The sequence below is a fragment of the Phyllobates terribilis genome, unplaced genomic scaffold (genome assembly GCF_046119375.1).
Source record: "Phyllobates terribilis strain yellow unplaced genomic scaffold, ASM4611937v1 Scaffold_1__5_contigs__length_1240528914, whole genome shotgun sequence".
Lineage (NCBI taxonomy): Eukaryota > Metazoa > Chordata > Amphibia > Anura > Dendrobatidae > Phyllobates > Phyllobates terribilis.
The window spans coordinates 202,422,894-202,443,375 of record NW_027362761.1 but is presented as its reverse complement, the minus strand read 5'-3'; the positions used below and the strand labels follow the sequence as shown (position 1 = coordinate 202,443,375).

The following is a 20,482-nucleotide window of genomic DNA, read 5'->3' as shown; positions in this document are numbered from 1 at the left end:
GGAAGGTTTTTTAGGAAATGGTTCAACCACAAACTAATATGGAGAAAGTGGGGTGAGACCCGTCGGGGTCCACATAAAATCAGCTCACCCATGGATAAATGGATCCCTATTGCACGGACGAATCTTGTAGTATTGCAAGGTTCCATCATGAAGAAAACTTGTTAATCCAGCAAAAGGTCCAATAAAAAAATCTTCTTTATTTAAAGTCCAATAAAATCCACAAATATTAATAACCACAGAGTCGCCTGACTGATGTTCTTATTTATTCATTGCATACATGCAGGTTTATTAATATTTGTGGATTTTAAATAAAGAATTTTTTATTGGACCCTTTGCTGGATTTACACGTTTTCTTCACAAACTAATATGCCCCTGTTTTTGTTTTTTTTTTTAAGGAAAATGTTGGTAGAGAAAATGTATCGCCTCAGTCAAAAAGAACAAATAAAAAGGATAAACGGAAGAACCAACAAGGAAAGGACAAGCCTCTCACAGTGTCTCTCAAAGACTTCCAGGCAGAAGGTGAGCGTCTTACTCCAATGTACATCTACTATAGTGTTACTGGAAATATAATGTGACTGAATGCAGATATGAAGAAAGATGAATGTTTCCTGAGAAATCCACGTTTTTCTTAATATGAAATGAGCTGTTAAGATCTATGGCCTGAATATAGATCCCCAAGAAAATTTGCCTCCAGAGCTTATTTTATATGAAAGTTGGAGTTACCAGTGTGAAATGCGTAGATCAGGAGAGCCGACTGTCAGTCATTACATGCCTCACACTGGAGCTCTTCTGGAGGCAGATTCTCAGGGAGATCTATATTCAGCCCATAGGTCTTAACAGCTTATTTACATATTAAGAGAAACATGGATTTCTCAGGAACCATTCATCGAATTGCAGATATCAAGGTATCAATCCATTCCATTTTCTATGGCTCTATGGAGTGTAAATGTATGCATTTATGCGCATGGCGCTCCTACTCTATGTTGAAGATTTCCATACCACTTCTCCTTCTTGGTGTTTCAATATAATATCACTGAGTGTGAGAGTGTGTGTGTGTGAGGTTAGTATGTATATATAATGTGTGTTTACATGTGTACCCCAAGTTTAGAGGAGGAAAATGGGGAAAAAAATTTTTTAACCTGTCATCAGGATCAGGCATGTTAGGGGTCACAGGTGTGTCTTACAGTCCAAATGTAGCTTACTGGGGAGGGTCGGAGGCAGCAGCAGGGTCACATTTACGTCATTTGGCAGCAGGAGTGGGGCGATGCTGCGGACCCTGCGGTAGGAGGAGGGGGGTTCCGGCTTTGCACACTGACCTTGCGGTGGGCTTCAGAATAATGGCACCGGTCTTCAGCACATGCGCAGCTGAGACTTAAATCGGCTCCATTTTCCTGAAACGCGCTGCGAAGTCAGTGTGAGCAGCGCAGACTCTTCTCCTGCCTCGCACCGCCGAGACATCCCCTCCTTCTAAACCAGGGCCCGCAACATCACCCTACTCCTGCCGCCGCCGGCTTTGGAAACTGCTCCGTTACAAGCTACTTTCGGAGTATAAGACAAATTTGGGGGGAGGGTGGAAAGTGCGTCTTATACAGTAAATTTATTTATTTTTTTTTTATAGAAACATTAACTTTTTCTTAAGTTTTCCATGGAAATTTGAATCTGTTTGATTGCTTGTACTTCAAAACTTCGATATTGCAGTATTTAGAGGAGTTAACTATTTCCTATAAAGCCCAGCCCAGACTGATTTGTGGGAGCACAAATGTGGCAACAATGGGGGCCCTTCAATTGGTCCCTGGCTTTCAAGACAACCCGTGATCGCGTCATAAGCATGATAGAACTAAAAACGACGCTTTTGACCGCAGCCTCTAAATTTATAAACCGCAGTGATCGTAGCTAGCTCCAGTTTTTACAGTCAGAGGCAGGTGCCGGTTGAATAACACAGCACACACTAGCCATGTATGGCGGGTGCTCACTTCCTAAGCCCACGCCATACATCTGTACCCGACAGAGGGCCTACATACAGTGGCATGTAAAAGTTTGGGCACCCCCTGGTCAAAATTACTGTTATTGTGAACAGTTAAGCAAGTTGAAGATTAAATTATCTCTAAAAAGGCTTGCATGCACTACTATTTTGTGGTCTTGAGGTCAGATTTTCAATGATGATCAGATCAGGGGACTGTGAGGCCCATTGTAAAACATTAAGCTTGTGCCTTTTGAGGTAGTCTATTGTGGATTTTGATGTGTGTTTAGGATCATTATCCATTTGTAGAAGCCATCCTCTTTTCAACTTCAGCTTTTTTACAGATGATATGTTTACATCAATAATTTGTTGAAATTTCATTGAATCCATTCTTCCCTTTACCCGTGACATGTTCCCCGTGCCATTGGCTGCAACACAATCCCAGAGCATGATTTGATCCACCCCCATACTTAATGGTTGGCGAGCTGTTCTTTTCTTGAAATTCTGTGCCTTTGATCTCCACGCATGCCTTTGATCATTGTGGCCAAAGAGTTTGATTTTAACCTCATCGGTCCACAGGACTTGTTTCCAAAATGCATCAGCCTTGTTTAGATGTTCTTTTACATACATCTGAGTCTGAATTTTATGGTGAGGATACAGGAGAGGTTTTCTTCTGATGACTCTTCAATGAAGGCTATATTTTTGCAGGTGTCTCTGAACAGTAGAACAATGTACCCCAACTCCAGAGTCTGCTAAATCTAAAGAGGTGGTTCTGATTTGCCTCTCTAGCAATCCTACGTGCAGCTCTCACTGAAATTTTGATTGGTCTTCCAGACCTTATCTTGTCCTCCACTTTTCCTGTTAACTGCCATTTCTTAATTAAATTTCAAACTGAGGAAAGGGCAACTTGAAAATGCTTGGCTATCTTCTTATGACCTTCTCCTGCTTTGTGGGCCTCCAGTATTTTCTTTATCAGAGTGCTAGGCAGCTGCTTAGAAGAACCCATAGCTGCTGTTTTTTGGTACAAGGTTAGAGGAGGCTGGGTTTTTATAAATCTGGTAAATTTGCAACCCCTGGCCTTTCCTAACAGGCTAATTAACATCTGAAACCTTGGGCAAAGTTATCTGAGCACACAAATCTCCAAACTTTTGCATTGGCCCATTTCCTTTTTTTTGTAATGTAAAAAATGACTTAATATTTTTTTTCCCTAAATTACAAAGGAAATGTGTCATCTTTATCTTCAGACCTTTTAGAGATTATTTCATCTTCACTGTTCACAATAACAGTAATTTTGACCAGGGGTGCCCAAACCTTTACATGCCACTGTATAAGTCGTCTATGGCGATGGGGTTGATATATGACAAAATAGCTGTCTGCCTTTTATTCTGTTAGTGATTTGTCAATACTTACTGACCGTGAGGGAAGGGTCCAATTAATAAAGATGTGTATGATACCAATACATCAGATGAGCTTTCTTTGGTAGTTTGATATTCATGTTTTTTTTTTGTTTGTTTGTTTCCAGAACAGTCTGTGAAAAAGCAAGAGGTAAGTCTATAAGATTTCTTTACTGTCTCCCTACTTGGAGATTTTGCTGCATAATTTGTATTCTTTTTTTTCCACAACTGTCTATTTTTTAGCATTGCGTCCCGCTTTGAGTATCATAGGTTTTTATGTACATTTTCCATTAACCTCAGTAGACAGAGGCTGAACCCACTAATACAGAGCAGGTGCTGGCTGCGTTATACAGCTGGCAACCTAGACTAACCCCTGCGACATTTTATCCTCTTGATGTCCTTGTCAATCATTACAGCAGCATTTAGGAGGTTAGGGAAAGGGGAGGGGGGCTTAGGAACTTAGACATGAGCTTTTTAGTAGATTGGAAACCATGCAATAGACTATTGTGTAGGTGATCAAGTGATTGCAGGTTCATGTCCATTAATGGAACTAATAAAAAAAAAAAAAAAAAAAAAGGTAAAAATATATATTTTAAAAAATGTAAAGGTTTAAATCACCCTTTTTATTCTCAAAATTCTAATAAGATTTTTATTTGTATAGCTATTCCACAGCCTTTAACAAATCAGAGGCGAGTCGAAATCGAAAAAATTAACTTATTATTCGAAATTAATAAGATATGAGAATATTTGTGCCATATCGGGAATGCCAAAATGGAAAAATAATCTAAATGCCAGAGTTGATTTATTTTTTTTTTGTCCTGTTAGGTCACAAAAAAATGAAGTTAAACACTGGGGAAAAAGTCATATGTAGCCAAAAATTGTACCAATGAAAACTACAGCTCTACTAGAACTCTAGAAATCAAAGAATTACAGTTTTATGGTTCTCAGAAAATGTCGATTGAAGCCAATGTTTTTTTTTTGTTTTTTTTTCTTTGAGCAGTAAAACAAAAAAAATATATACAATTGGTATCGCCATAACCTTACCCACGCATAGGTCACTGCTTTTTTTTTTTTTCAATTCCATCCCACTTGGATTTTGTTCATTACATTATATTATGAAATGAACACAATTCATCCAACCTCTCAGTACTCAAATAAAAAGCCCTCATATAATTATGGTGATGAAAAAATAAAAAAGTTATGGCTCTTGGAAGAAGAAAAAAGCGCAAAAATGTAAAATTAACTGGGAAGTGTTAAAGAGGTTAGCTCACTAACGTGTATCTAATCACAGTATAGGTGGTATGTTTATGGTTACTGAGGGGTGCCATCAGTGGTCCCATGCCTCCTATTTGTATGGAGCGGTGGTCTTACTGCATGCTACCGCATGTAGTGCAAGGGACCCCTGTTTTCGTGATCAGTGGGGTTACTACGCCACTGATCATAGATTTATCATTGATCCTGGGGATGGGTCATAAATGTTGTTAAAGACCAACTCATTAGAGAGGAACATAACATTCTCATTTTCTAGTTTACCTCTTTCTGTTTTTATTGTTTAGTTCTAGTGTGCCAGCTAATGTGTCCTATAGCTCAGTGAATATTAATTTACTCGTTGTGTTCCCTGCTTATTTCCATTAGTAAAGTTCACTGTGAGCTTTGTACTGAAATAACATATTAAAAAATATGAAAGGACAATTTCTAGGAAACTATTTTCGTATCCTTTTCCAAGAAATAATTACCTTGGTAAACATGCAAATACCAATTTTTTAAATAATTTCCCTTTATCTCCGTTTGTAAAAGTGTAATAAATTTAGGCAGGTGTAGAAAAAATTCTGCAGAGAAAGAATGCTTTCAAATAAAGAAGTGTTAATTTTTATTAACTAAGCACCAACTATTAAGTGAACAAATGAATATTCTAAATCAAAATTTTGGTGTGACCAAACTTTGTCATCAACAGATCAATTCTAGTGACACTTACAGTTTATTGAGGAATTCAACAGGGAGGTTGTTCCTAACATCTTGAAGAACTAACCACAGATCTTCAGTGGATGTAGGCTTGTGCAAATCCTATTGTCTCTTCATGTAATTACAGACAGACTTTATGTTGAGATCAGGGCAGATGCTTATCGATCAAGGAGGTGTCTGGCTCCAGCTCTATTTTGCAGCAGGACAACGACCTGAAACATACAGCCAATGTCATCACAGAGTCCTCAAAGTAATGGTACGACCTCCACAGATCCCTGATCCCAACATAATCCAGTTTGTCTGGGATTACATGAAGAGAGATAACAATTTGTGCAAGTGTACATCTACAGATCTGTGGTAAGTTCTTCATGATGTTTGGAACAACATCCCTGCAGAGTGCCTTCAAAAACTGTGTACATAAATGAAATGATGCTGTTTTGAAGGCAGAGGGTGGTCACACCAAATAACGATGTGATTTAGATGTCTCTCTTGTTCACTCACTTTGCATTTTGTTAATGGATAATAAACTACTAACACTTCTATTTCTGTAAGCATTATTACTTTGCAGTATTTTTCCCACAGCTTTCTAAAACATTTGCACAGTATTATATGTGAATACGGTATATGTTTTATAACATTCTATTCATTTGTTTTCTGATCATTTTCATTCTGATTGCCCAGGAGATAAAATCCCCCTTGATGTTACCCCTTGACCGTGGCTTTTTCAACAAACTGGAAGATGACATGACCAAAATACTACTTAAAGAAAAAAGAAAAGAACAAAACTCTGTTCCTGAAGTATTGGAAAGTTCTGTATCCTCTGATTCCTGTACGGTAAGCGAGAAGATCATCCAGACCCAAACAAATGTCATTAGCAGTGAGTTTTTTTTTAAGGCTCTGTTCACATTGTGTTTTGTCAGAAGTAAAGCCATATGTTGGCGTATGACGGCCATTGGCTACAATGTTAAAAAAAAAAAAAAAAAAAAAAAATGAAACTGTGTTCGTGAACGCACTGCCTTGGGTTACTGACGGCTTATCAGAGTGGCAAACACAAAAGATGCAAATTATCAAAAATTCCGAATCATCGAATAGACTGGTACATACAAGAAAAATAGGACATGAATATAAAAAAAAATATTCACGTCTGATTTTGGTTTAGGGCCTTTTAGCTAAAAATTTTATTTTTTTATGTAAATTTGAAAAACAAATCTTTATCAAAGAAGAAGAAAACTTTCACACAAGAGTTTTGTACAGGATTGTATAGGCGTTTTCGGTGTCAAACTGAATAGTCAAAGGAGGGCAAAGAAAAAAAAAGTCCTAAGTGAAAATCTAAAATGTAATGTATGTAATAATTCAATGTGCAGGACCCTGTCCTAAAAGATGGCAGAACAGAGCTGCTGAAGGTGGAACTGGAAAAGAAAGACACCCAGATAAAGCATCTGAAAGGCAGCATTTCACAATGGGAGGTATGTAAAATGATGGCAGAGGAGATTTCACCTCTAGGTTTCCTCTTGGACATTACATGTTGCCTTTTCCTTATATTTGATAAAGGCAAAATACAAAGAAGTTAAAGCCAGGAATGCACAAGTTCTTAAGATGTTACAGGAAGGTGAAAGTAAGTGTATTTTTTGTTGTTTGTTCTAGTTTATTTTTATCTTAACCCCTTAACAACCTTGGGTTTTTCTGTTTTTGTGGTTTCATTTTTTGCTCCCCTTCTTCCCAGAGCCAGAACTTTTTTTAATTTTCGTTCAATATGGCCATGTGAGGGCTTAATTTTTGCGGGACGAGTTGTACTTTTGAACGACATCACTGGTTTTACCATATTGTGTGCTGGAAAACAGGAAAAAAATTCCAAGTGTGGTGAAATTGCAAAAAAAAATGCAATTCCACAGTTGTTTTTTGGGTCCATTTTTTACCACGTTCACTGGTTGCTAAAACCGACCTGCCATTATTATTCTCCAGGTCATTCCAAGTTCGTAGATACCAAACATGTATAGGTTCTTTTTTATTTAAGTGGTGAAAAAAAATTCAACATTTGCTAAAAAAAAAAAATGGCGCCATTTTCCGAGACCCGTAGTGTCTCCATTTTTCGGGATCTGGGGCTGGGTGAGGGGTTATTTTTTGCGCGCCGGGCTGTCGTTTTTATTGATACCATTTTGGGGTAGATCCGATGTTTTGATCGCCCGTTATTGCATTTTATTGCAATGTTGCAGCGACCAAAAAAACGTAATTCTGGCTTTTAGAATTTTTTTCTCGTTACGCCGTTTACCGATCGGATTAATTCTTTTTTTATATTCATAGATCGGGCGATTCTGAACGCAGCGATACCAAATATGTCTATGTAGGTTTTTTTTAAAATTTTATTTTGAATGGGGCGAAAGGGGGGTGATTTAATAAATAAATATATATATATATATATATATATATATATATATATATATATATATATATATATATATATATATATATATATATATATATAAAAATTATTTTTTTTTTAAAAACATTTTTTTACACTTTCTGCATGCTTCAATAGTCTCCAGAGGAGACTAGAAGCAGCAGTTGTCTGATTGCTTCTACTGCATACAGGCGATGAGCAGATCGCTTGTATGCAGGAGAAATGCTCACTTGCTATGAGCGCTGACCACTAGGTGGCACTCATAGCAATTGAGACATGACAACCACAGGGGTCTGCTGCAGGCCCTGGGTTGTCATGCCTACTCATTGGTGACCCGCGATCACGTGATGGGGTCAGCGATGGGCGGGGACTAGGACGCGCTTCCCGGAAGCGCGAGTTAAATGCCGCTGTCAGAGATTGACAGAGGCATTTAACTGGTTAACAGCCACGGGTGGATCGCGATTCCACCCGCGGCTGTTACGGGCACATGTCAGCTGTAAGAATCAGCTGACATGTGCCCGGTTCAGTGCGGTCTCAGCGCCGGAGCCCCCGCTGAACCGGCTTTTCCGACCTGGTGCGTACTGTTACTGACCAGGTCGGAAAGGGGTTAAAGGGATTATTATCTTTTTATATTTTTTTTTTAATTAAACCTTAACCCCTTTACCACCTTGCAATTTTCCATTTTAGCGCTTTCGTTTCTTGCTCCCCTTCACAGAGCCATAACTTTTTTATTTTTACATAAATATGGCCATATGAGGGCTTGTTTTTTGTGGGATGTTGTACTTTTGAATGACCCCATCGATTTTACCATATCGTGTACTGTAAAACAGGAAACAAATTCCAAGTGCGGTGAAATTGCAAAAAAAAGTGCAATTCCACAATTGTATTTTGGGTTTATTTCCCATGTTCACTAAATGCTAAAACTGACCAGGTCAGTACAAGTATGCAGATAACAAACATGTATAAGTTTTTTTATGTAAGTGGTGAAAAAATTCCGAAATTTGTAAAAAGAAAAAAAACAACAATTTGCTTATATTGCCAATTTCCGAGACCCGTAACGTCTTCATTTTTCATGATCTGGGCTCACGTTTTTGTTGGTACCATTTTGGAGTAGATGCGATGTTTTGATCATTTGTTATTGTAGTTTATTGCAATGTTTCAGCGGCCACAAAAAAGTAATTCTGACGTTTTGATTCTCCTTTTCTCGTTACACTGTTTACTGATCTGATTAATCAATACCAAATATGTGTGGCTTTTTTATTGTTTTATTTTCAATGGGGCAAAAGGGGCGTGCGTTGAACTTCTGTGTTGTGTTTTTTTTTTCTTTTTTATTTACTGGCTTCAATAGTTTCCTTAGGAGACTTGAAGCTGTGACCATCTAATCGCCTGTGCAATACCTACTAGTGCTTCAGCCCTGCTACATGTAGCAAAAAAAAAAAATCACGATCTCCTACTCACAGGAGTATTGTAATCACAGGCATGGCGGTCTTCTGCAGACCACCGGCTGTCATGACAACCCATCTGTGCCCCGTGATCACGTGACTGGGTGCCGATGGGAGCGTTACGTGTTAAATGCTGCTGTCCGTAATTGACAGTGGCATTTAACTGGTTGACAGCCGCGGATCTCGGATCCACCCACTGTTGTTAGAGGCACATGACAGCTAATCAGATCAGCTGTCATGTGCCTCGAAAGATGCGGGCTCAGTGTTGGAGCCCGCATCAAAGGCAGGGACAAGACCTTTTATGTACCTATATGTCAAAGGTCGTAAAGGGGTTGTCCACGTTTTGTGGTGTTTTTTTATTTATTTTTTCTTAATCGCATGTATTTGGGGTTAAAAATCATTTTTGCAATTGGGTTTTATTACAAATTTTGCACGATTTGCTTTTACAGGCACTTAGTTTCACTGCACATTCAGTTTTGATGTGATCTGTAGTCACAACACATGGGTATTGCGTCTTAGCATAGCTGAGCAGTGTCTTTAGTAATGCAGCGGTGTTCGTGTCATCAAAGGCTTTTTAGTGGTTTTATGTTATCCAAATGTTTGTGTTCACTGACTGCTAGCAGAAATCTTAAAAATGGCATGATGTTGGTCACAAAAGCAATAAAAAAATTATATTTAGTAAAAGTAAAATGAAAAGGTCTAGTATCACCCAAACTTTTACAAGAAAAGAGAACATCTAATTTATAGTGATTAGTGACTGACTCGCAATGGCAGAATTTCTATATTGTTTTATATTCTTGCACTGTTGGGGAAAGAAATGATATATATATATATATATATATATATATATATATATATATATATATATATATATATATATATATATATATATATATGCGCGCTTTTCCGGCGTATAAGACGACTTTTCCACCCCTGAAAATCTTCTCAAAAGGCAGGACTCCTCTTATACGCCGGGTGTCATCTTATAGGGCGTATAATTATGGTAATTTATAAGCCCTCCCTGTCTCCAAGACTTTCAGAGTGGTAGCACATCCCTCTGGCCCGCCCTTGTATCCTGTTACCGGTACCTCCTTCTCTGCCTCTCTGATCTCGCCCCTGAGGACTGCAGTGACGAGGTGAGGGGGCGCCTCACCGGGAAAGTGTAAGGTTCATCACTTGCTGCTGCAAGACAATATGGAGTAACAGAAAAGATGGTTTGGGACTGGAAAGCAAATGAAAAAGCATTAAAGAGTATGCCAAGGGGTAAGTGTGCATTAAGAAGAGGCACCCCACATTGGCCAGAACTCGAAAAACATATAGCAGACATGGTGAATGATTATCGCCAAAACTGTTCTGTAGTGACCAGAAATAAAATCCGTTGGTTTGCACTTCAGTGGGCCAAATCTAACCCAGATCACAGCAACAGATTTAAGGCCACTGTATCCTGGTGTACTAGATTCATGGCAAGGCATAATATGGTACTGAGGCAAAAGACGAAAATTGCCCAAAAATTACCTGCAGATCTTGATAGCAAACTAAATAGTTTCCATCGATACGTAATACAACAGCGCACTAAACATGGCTATCCTTTAAGTAGTATTGGAAATATGGATGAAACTCCAATGAATTTTGATATGGTTGGAAATAAAACCATCCATCAAAAAGGTGAAAAAACAATTTTAATTAAAACCGGGCATGAGATGTCCAGTTTTACAGTGGTATTAGGATGCACAGCTGATGGCGCCAAACTGAGACCAATGATTATTTTTAAAAGAAAAACAATGCCGAAACTCAAGTTCCCTGTTGATTGTTTTGTACATGTGAATGAAAAAGGCTGGATGGATGAAGAAGGGGTAAAGCTATGGCTTGATAATGTATGGAGCAGGCAACCAGGTGGACTTATTCAAAAATGTAGTCTACTTGTGTGGGATATGTTCAGGGCTCATTTAACTTCCGGCACCAAGCAAAGGCATGCAAGACTTAACACACATGCAGCAGTTATTCCTGCCGGATTGACATTGTTGGTACAGCCGCTGGATGTGTGCCTAAACAAGCCATTTAAAGATCGCATTCGAGAACAGTGGAATGAATGGATGGTTAGCGGCAAAAAGTCATTCACAAAAGGAGGAAACATGCGTGTTCCACAGTTTTGTGCAAGTTTGTCATAAAAGCCTGGAATGATATTGATGCAGAAACAGTAGTCAAGTCTTTCAAGAAGTGTGGCACATCAAATTCATTAGATATGGAGGATGACTACTTGTGGCAAGATGAAGAGGAAGCCGAAGCTAAGACCACACCATCTGATACAGAATTCGATCCATACGATGACTGCCTTACAAATGTATCACAAGATGTCATTGATGTACTTATGATATCAGATGACGAACAGGAGGATTTTGAAGGCTTTTAAAGGGAAACTGTCACGCCAGCAAAACCTGTAAAAATACCGTAGCTTGCAGTTGTGATGGGCATTGCTAACTCGCCAGGGACTTGCCCGGCACTTGCTCTCTCTCTATTGTTTATCTTCCTCCTATCATCATCAGTTCCAGTTTGGTTGGCAGCTTAGAAAACAAACAGTATGGCTGCTCCCATGGGTTTATTGTCTTATCCTTTAGACTATGTGCCCACGATGCAGAAATGCTCCGGATTTTTCCTGAGCGTTTCTGCATCTCCCTGGCAGAAAAAACACATGCAAATTTTACATGCGCTTTTCCTCCCAGGGACAAGCGTAATTGAAGCGTTTTGCACATGCATTTCCGCATGCGGGTTGTCAAGCGCTTTCCAACTATGGTACCCGGGTCTGGATGAGAGTCTCCTCTTCTCCAGACCCGGGTACCATCCGCACAGTGCATCACTTAATATCCACATGTAGTGATGCGGATATTAAGCGATTCAATGCAAGTCAATGGCGGTGAAAACGCCGCGACTCCGCAAAATAATTGGTAGTGCTACGGATTTTTCCGCAGTGGAAATTTCCGCAGCATGTGCACAGCACATGTGGATTATCATTGGGGAACATAGCAGACCTTCTACCAAGCGTCTTTTTAAGCGTTTCTGCAGCGGAATTGCTGCTGCGGAAACGCTTTAAAAACTCATAGTGGGCACACAGTGTTAGAGTGAATTAGGAAAAGTTGAATCCACTTGCACTGTTTTATGTTTACATGTTTGAAGACAAACAGCCTTATGTTTTATAAGGCTGCGTGCCCACTATGCGTTTTTCAAGCATTTTTGCCGCAGAATTTCCGCAGCAAAAACTCTTGGTAATACGTGCCCCATGGTCCCCAATGATAATCCGCATGTGCTGTGCACATGCTGAGGATATTTCCGCTGCAGATTATCATTGCGGAAAAATACGCAGCATGTCCATTAATTTTGCGGACACGCAGCGTAATCGCCACCATTGACTTGCATTGGACCGCGTGACATCCGCATCACTACATGTGCACATGCGGAAATCACACGGTTCAATGTGCGGATGGTACCCCGGTTTGTACCTCCAGACCCATAGTACCTGTAAAAAAAGAATTTAAAATATAAAATAAAGATTATACTTGCCTTCCAATGGCCCCCGGCCTCCTCAGCAATGCGTCCGGTGTGTTGTATGGGTCGCAGTGGTGTGAAAGGACCTGCCATCCCCTGATGAAGCTGCAGCCCTAGGCAGCGGAACGCGTGGGGTGGGCCACGGGGACCTCATATTCCTATTTGGGGCTGGTAATATTGTGGCAGGCTATTGCATCAAAACCCATGCTTTCTTTTATGGTCACTTAGATTATGTCACATCCATGGACTTTTATCTAGACCTATAGAACTGCATGAGGTATTTGCTTGCATATATAGGCTCTCTATAAGCTATTTCAGAGGGTAGTGTATGGTATTTATAAGACATCATAGGATCTAACTTCCCACTCAGGATTTTATACTATCCTTTTGGAGATTATATGGATATATTTCAACCATATGCGTATGAACATCTCTATGTATAATGCCTATATCTGCTCTGTGTATTTTCTGTGACACAATTTGATCAATTTATTGGCCGCCAATTGTATTGTCATGAACTTTAGATACATATCCTTTGGGGTTAATAGTGTGTGTTCATATATTTTGTCATTCTAATCATGACCTACTGAGAATTTATCACGCACTATTGATGAATTAACTTATTCATGATCATTCTATTGCCAAAATGTGTGTTTCCCATGATCTTGGTATCTTGTATCTGACTACTTGAGGTTCCCTTGTGTGTGTGTGTGTGTGTGTGTGTGTGTGTTTTTTAAATGATTTTATCTTGTTTTTGTCCACATGCTTGTAAATAAATAAATTTGTACTTTTTTGCATACATAATTCGGTGTGCTCCCTCTCTATTATATGCCATCCTTTTTTCTTCTGGTTCCGTGGTTGTTTGTTGGCATGGTGAGCACCTATTTATATTTGACCTAATTAGTGGTGCTCCTCCTATCTCTCAGTGCTAATAGGACTTGCCATGATGTCATTTAGTCATGTGACAGGTCACGCGACCGCTGATGTCAACGGTCGTGTGACCTGTCACATGACTAAATGACGTCATGGCAGGTCCTTAAACACCACCGCGACCGATACAACACACCGGACGCAGCGGAGAAAATACCGGAGGCTATCGGAAGGTAAGTATAATCTTCATTTTTTACCATTCGTATTCTTTTTTTTTTTTTTTTAACTATTGCTTGGTCACACTACTATAAATCCATGCCTGTTGCATGGATTTATATTGTGTGACCAAGTTGTCAAGCACTTTTCCAAGTGCTGCTAAAATTGCTTTGAATAGCGCCTGATAACCCGCATGCAGAAATGCAAGTGAAGAACGCTTGACAAACGCTTCTACCTGGCAGGATTTTACATGCGTTTTTCCTGCCAGGGAGAAGCGGAAAAATCTGCAGCATTTCTGCATCGTGGGCACTTAACCTAAGTGACAGTTTTCCTGCTAAGTACCTGCATGTCATAAGCATTTGAATTAAATTTACCATATTGAAATCAAATCAGATTTTTTTTTTATTTTTACCGTATGTGCTTTAGAAGATGGGCAGTCTTATATGGCGAGTATATCCCAAATTCTATATTTTAACTGGAAAAGCTGGAGGTCATCTTATACACCCAGTCGTATTATACTCTGGAAAATACGGTATATATTATATAATATATTTATTACATACATATACAGCTCTGGCAAAAATTAAGGTTAAATTAAACATCTCCGAAATTCAAAGCTAAAAATTTTGTATTTATTTGCAGCAAATGAGAGATCGTCAAAATACTAAAAAAGAAACAGTGCTTTCAGACCTCAAATAATGCAAAGAAAACAAGTTCTTATTCATTTAGAAACCACAATACTCATATTTTAACTCAGGAAGAGTTCAGAAATCAATATTTGGTGGAATAACCATGATTTTTAATCACGGCTTTCATGCGTCTTGGCATGCTTTCCACCAGTATTTCACACTGCTTTTGGGTGACCTTATGCCACTCCTGGCACAAAAATGTAAGCAGTTCTTCTTGGTTTGATGGCTTGTGACTATCCATCTTCCTCTTGATTACATTCCAGAGGTTTTCACTGGGGTTCAGGTCTGGAGATTGGGCTGGCCATGACAGGGTCTTGATGAGGTGCTCCTTCATCCATGCATTGATTGACCTAGCTGTGTGGCATGGGGCATTGTCCTGCTGGAAAAAACAGTCCTCAGAGTCGGGGAACATTGCCTGAGCAGAAGGAAGCAAGTGTTTTTCAAGGATAACCTTGTATGTGGCTTGATTCATACGTCCTTCACAAAGATTAACCTGCCCAATTCCAGCCTTGCTGAAGCATTCCCAGATCATCACTGATCCTCCACCAAATTTCACAGTGGGTGCAAGACACTGTGGCTTGTATGCCTCTCCAGGTCTCCGTCTAACTATTAGACGACCAGGTGTTGGGCAAAGCTGAAAATTAGACTCATCAGAGAAGATTACCTTACTCCAGTCCTCTATGGTCCAATCCTTATGGTCTTTGGCAAACTTCAGCCTGGCTCTCCTTTGCTTCTCATTGATGAAAGGCTTTTTTCTAGCTTTACATGACTTGAGGCCTGCCTCTAGGAGCCAGTTACCAACTGTTCGTGCCGTGCACTTCACCCCAGCTGCCATTTGCCATGCCTTTTGTAGGTCACGTGATGTCATCCTGCGGTTGCTGAGTGACATTCGAATAAGATGACGGTCCACCAAAATTAGAAAAAAATTGCTTTCTATATCATGCAATGTGATTTTCAGGATTTGTTTTCTCATTTTGTCTCTCATAGTTGAGGTCTACCTATGATGTCAATTACAGGCCTCTCTCATCTTTTTAAGTGGGAGAACTTGCACAATTGGTGGCTGACTAAATACTTTTTTGCCCCACATATACATACAGCTCTGGCAAAAATTAAGAGACCACTGAACAGTTTTCTATTGGAAAGCATGGAAAGACTGGTGGAAAGCATGCCAAGACGCATGAAAGCTGTGATTAAAAATCATGGTTATTCCACCAAATATTGATTTCTGAACTGTTCCTGAGTTAAAACATGAGTAATTTGAGATCTGAAAGCACTGTTTCTGTTTTAGTATTTTGACGCTTTCTCATTTGCTGCAAATATATACAAAATTTTTAGGTTTGAATTTCAGAGACATGTCTGTTTGTTGTTTTAGTCTGTAAACTACTATGTACATTTTACTCAAAAATATACCTATAAAGAGAAAAATCAGAGAAAATGAAAATTTTGCAGTGGTCTCTTAATTTTAGCTAAAGGTGTGTATATATATATATCTCATTTATTATAGCTCCATCATACGAAAATCTATATTCATTGTGTATATTTTGTATCTAGGGGTTGCTACTTTACATGTTCAAACCAAACAATAGATTCAGTGGTCGATACCACATTTCCCATTTGGCGGAGACCTTCAGTGATGGAGCAGGGAAGAGGAATCTGGTTTTAATTGTAGTTTGTGCTTTTCTTCCATTATTCCTGATTTTTTTTTTCCCTTCACTTAGTGAAAGACAAGGCTGAAATTCTTCTACAGGTGGAAGAACTTGTATCTATTAAGAATGAATTAACATTACAGGTAAGAAAACAATTATTTTATAGTTATTTTAGCCTAGTCCTGTAGACTAAAGTATATCATCTCTATAACATCAGATTTTTATGCCTTGCAATTATTACCATAGAAAACTGTATTTAGTCTTGTAAATGTTATTAACTGCTGATATAACAGATACCATAAGGGTGACCATACGGTTGGAAAATCATAAGTTTTTGTTCTGGATGAAAATCAGACTTTTTTTTTACCACCACTCGTGTGAACCTAACCTTAGTCCGGGGTCACATAGTCTGTAGCATCCGATGCAAGAGCCCTACTCCCCAGTGTGAGCGAGCCCTTAAGGGAGTATTCACATCTTCAAGATCCTATCCCAATATGTAGTAGTAGCAGCAGTTGTTACCTCCAATTAGAAATGTAGTATAGTTCTTCCGATTTGCTTTGTCGCTTACCTCATGTGCAGGCATTGTAGTAGCTTAGGTATCCATGGTTGCGACCACTAACAGCTGTCACTATATGTTGTAACCATGGATAAGTAAGCTACTTCAATGGCCTACATGGGGGTAAGCGACACAGAAAATTAGAAGAACTATACTACATTTCTAACTGGAGGTTTTTGCTATTATTATTATTATTTATTATTCTTCCTACTACATATAGGGATAGGATCTTGGAGATGGGAATACCCCATTAAGGCTCATTCAGATACACATTTCTCTTACGCAATTTCTATCCGTGTTTTTCTCTAATAGAACTCGTATCCATTATAGTCTATGGGGCTGTTCATTTGTCCTTGTATTTTCTTGGACCGAATGGTCTGCACAGAATCATGGAGATTTGTCTGATTTTTCAACAGTCTTGGGTCAAACTTACCAATTCAAGTCTATGGGTCCATGAAAAAATTGGGTCAGCCATCTGGGTTCTTTCCATTTTAACGGATTGCTTAATAGGAGAGGTTTATTTTTGAGAAAAATGGATGAAACTCTTACCAAAAAATGATGATAAAAAAATGACACTGAACTGATGAAACTGAGATATAGATATATATTATAAAATAAAAATAAAAAATCACTGAGATGTGATGGAGCTCCTCTTTAGATGTGTCAAAGTGCAAGAAGAAACAAAGTGAGGCAAGACCTCCAACGCTGACTTTGTTTTTCCTTTCAAATCGTATGGTAGACTAATAGAAAATCCAGTGGGTTTAGCTTTAGGGGGTGCATAGCTTACAAATCTACCAGCACTTTCTACTTGAAGGTGGTCCAAAGACCCCTCGGCCTCATTAGGGTATATATAAGCAGAGCACATGTATGGTAGCCTATCAGATCACAGTACTATACACAAGTCACAACTTTTGCCTTACTGTGCACATGAATCAGTTTAATAAACTACATTGCATGTAATGGATGGAGGCCATGGTACAGACTCTACTATAGGGCATATGAGGGTCAAACTTGACTTCAGGCTAATGTACAAAGAATTGAATATACAGTATTGCCACTGAATGTTATACTTTTTTTGCTCCCTAATAAAATTGTTAGTATCAATGTTAAACCTAGATGTTTGTTTCCCTGCTCATCCACCAGGTCACCGGTCTGCACGCTGCTTTAGAACAAGAGCGATCTAAAGTGAAAGCTTTACAAGCAGAGCTAACAAAATACCAGGTAGGTTTACAGTAATGAAAGCCGCAGCCAGTCTTCAGCAGTCACTACAATTCCTTTAATCCTGTATTAAAGGTTCCTGATAGATAGACTTGGGCATAAAGAAATATCAAAAACCTTATCAGAGCTCATACAAATTGTTCTAATGTAGCTGCAAAAATCCAAATTGAGGCCGCACTTCCTAGCTTAGGGATAAAAAGATAGTGGAACTTCATTCACTCATCTGCCAAGTGCTCAGCCGAAATGTTGCAAGATGAGCGAATAAAGATCCACTCTCCTTTTTTTTTCGTAAGCTTGGAAGTGTTGCCTTAAAGGGGTTGTACACTACTTTATAGTATCCCCCTAATGTATCTCCCCGGGGCCCCTCGGGATTTTTGAAAATACCTTATGTTGCAGATAATGTCTGTGAACGGCGCTATCGCTGGCCGCTCACAGGCATCACGTAACCCCCGGCTGGAGCCGGAGCTGACATCCGCTGATGTCACGACAAGTGCTGGCAGCAGCCGGGGGTCTCTGTCTTCTGCGTTCCACGGTGGATGCCAGGCTGTGGGCCGGGTTACCCCCCACGTCACACCCGGCATCCACCACGCGCTCTGCCTCTCCCCATTCATTGGGAAAGCGTGCGGTGGATGCTGGGTGTGACACGGGGGGTAACCCGGCCCACAGCCCAGCCGCCACCGCGGGAACCCCAGCGCTGAGTCACGCCTCACTTGTCCTGACGTCAGCGCGGGGTCACGTAATACCTGTGAGCGGCCACCACCGATAATGCCTGTGAGCGGCGCTATCAGCAACATAAGGTATTTACAAAAAGTCTTAGGGGCCCCGGGGGATACATTGGGGGGGGGTTAATATAAAGTAATATACAACGTCTTTAATTTTGATTTATTGCATAGGGCTCTTGGTGTAAAGCCCTCAAGAACCACTAGCTAATACCCGCAGTGCTGCTATCTTAATTTTTTTTCTGCTAATTTAGATGAGTAGGTAGAACAAAAAAGAAAAATCATAAATAGATCCCATCCGGTGCCTTTTTTGAACTTGCTGGACAGGATTATACCTGGATACATAAGCTACTGCAATGCCCTGCACATAGGGTAAGCAACATAGTGAATCAGAAGAACTATACTATATTTCTAATTGGAGGTATTTGCTAATATTATTATTACACCTACTACATATAGGGATAGGATCTTGGAGATGGGAATACCCCTTTAAGAAAAACTCCCAAGATTATATTTCTAATGCTTTTTGTAGAATATTTTCTATTATGCCTCCTTTTTACCGGTCACTCATGTTCTAGAATGAGGATTGATTCACCCTTCTGCATTTTTTTTTTCTTCTACAGGGTGGTAAGAAAGGGAAGAGGAACTCTGAATCTGACCATGGCCGATGATCAGTGGAGTAAATGGAGCATTTTTCTAAAAAGCACTAACTTTTTTTCTGCAGAGTTTAATTACTGCTCTTTTAATGCCATACCTTGTTAGTTTTTCATGACTGAATAAAACTTATTCTTCCATTTGCACACTGTCTGTACGCATCAGAAAGCTTACAACCGTGTAATAATTGAACTTTGCAGTAATGTATTTGCAGGCTAAAATTAGTGTTACAAAACAGCTTAGATTTGTTGACTAGCCCCCAAAAACCGCAGATTCATAAAGCTGGTGATTCCTGTATATCTTATACCTACAGTGGCATGTAAAAGTTCGGACACCCCTGGTCAAAATTACTGTTGTGAACAGTTAAGCAAGTTGAAGATGAAATGATCCCTAAAAGGAAAATAAAGTAAAGACACTAGCGCCCAAGGGGATAGGTGCTGCTAGCAGAAAAACGGGTCCTGTGTGGCAAACCCGTGGAGAAAGGTAATCGGGTAAAAATTGGAAACTGTTGTGCTGAACAGCTAGTGGATGGACATGGAAGAAACGTGCATTGATAAATATATCTATAAGAATTGCATGTATGTAGTAATGTTCAGATAATCCCTTCAAAAGTCATGGTAAATCAAACTTGCATACAGATATTTATGATCAATACCTTTCTATAAATTGAATAAAAATTAACTATTTGTGGTGTTTCTGCTAACCTAAAACCGCAAATCTAGTGTTTGTGGTATAGATGTTACATAGAAAGATTGGTGAATTATTTATATTTTATATTAAAAAGTATCAGTTTATAATGCTACAAATAGTTACCATCACAGACCTAGCATTTCACCTAACAATCATGTATGTGAAACAAAAGAGGCGTATCAAAAAGACCTGCACTTTGCTGTTCTAGCGTATAGTTCATTGGAGGATGGGGGTTATCCCTGTACCTCTGAGTGCTCCTATATGTACTGGTGTCTGCTGTAGGTATCCTGTATCCAGAAGCAATTTATCTGTGCAATTCTTATTGATATATTTATCATTGCACTTTCCCTTTTTTTTGTTTCTTCCATGTCTGTCCACTAGCTGTTTAGTGCAACAAAAATATATATATTGAAGTTGTTTTTGTTTTTTCATTTTAAAAATTACAAACAGGAAAATGGGCCAATGCAAACGTTAGGGCACCCTTGAAGATTTGTGTGCTCAGATAATTTTGACCAAGGTTTCAGACCT

The 20,482-nt window shown here is 39.3% G+C and overlaps 1 protein-coding gene across 2 annotated transcripts in view; it reads left to right on the top strand.

Annotated features, from left to right (window-relative positions):
• GKAP1 (G kinase anchoring protein 1) overlaps positions 1 to 19,410 on the top strand; it is a 36,975-nt gene extending 17,565 nt beyond the window's left edge. For both annotated transcript variants that reach the window (XM_073670918.1, XM_073670919.1), the window contains exons 6-13: positions 396 to 519; positions 3,483 to 3,505; positions 5,998 to 6,150; positions 6,681 to 6,782; positions 6,868 to 6,931; positions 16,190 to 16,260; positions 17,817 to 17,894; positions 19,234 to 19,410. In XM_073670918.1, the coding sequence (XP_073527019.1) occupies positions 396 to 519; positions 3,483 to 3,505; positions 5,998 to 6,150; positions 6,681 to 6,782; positions 6,868 to 6,931; positions 16,190 to 16,260; positions 17,817 to 17,894; positions 19,234 to 19,281 (663 nt within the window). In that variant the 3' untranslated portion in view covers positions 19,282 to 19,410. The remainder of the gene's footprint in view (positions 1 to 395; positions 520 to 3,482; positions 3,506 to 5,997; positions 6,151 to 6,680; positions 6,783 to 6,867; positions 6,932 to 16,189; positions 16,261 to 17,816; positions 17,895 to 19,233) is intronic.
• The last annotated feature ends 1,072 nt before the right edge of the window (positions 19,411 to 20,482 follow it).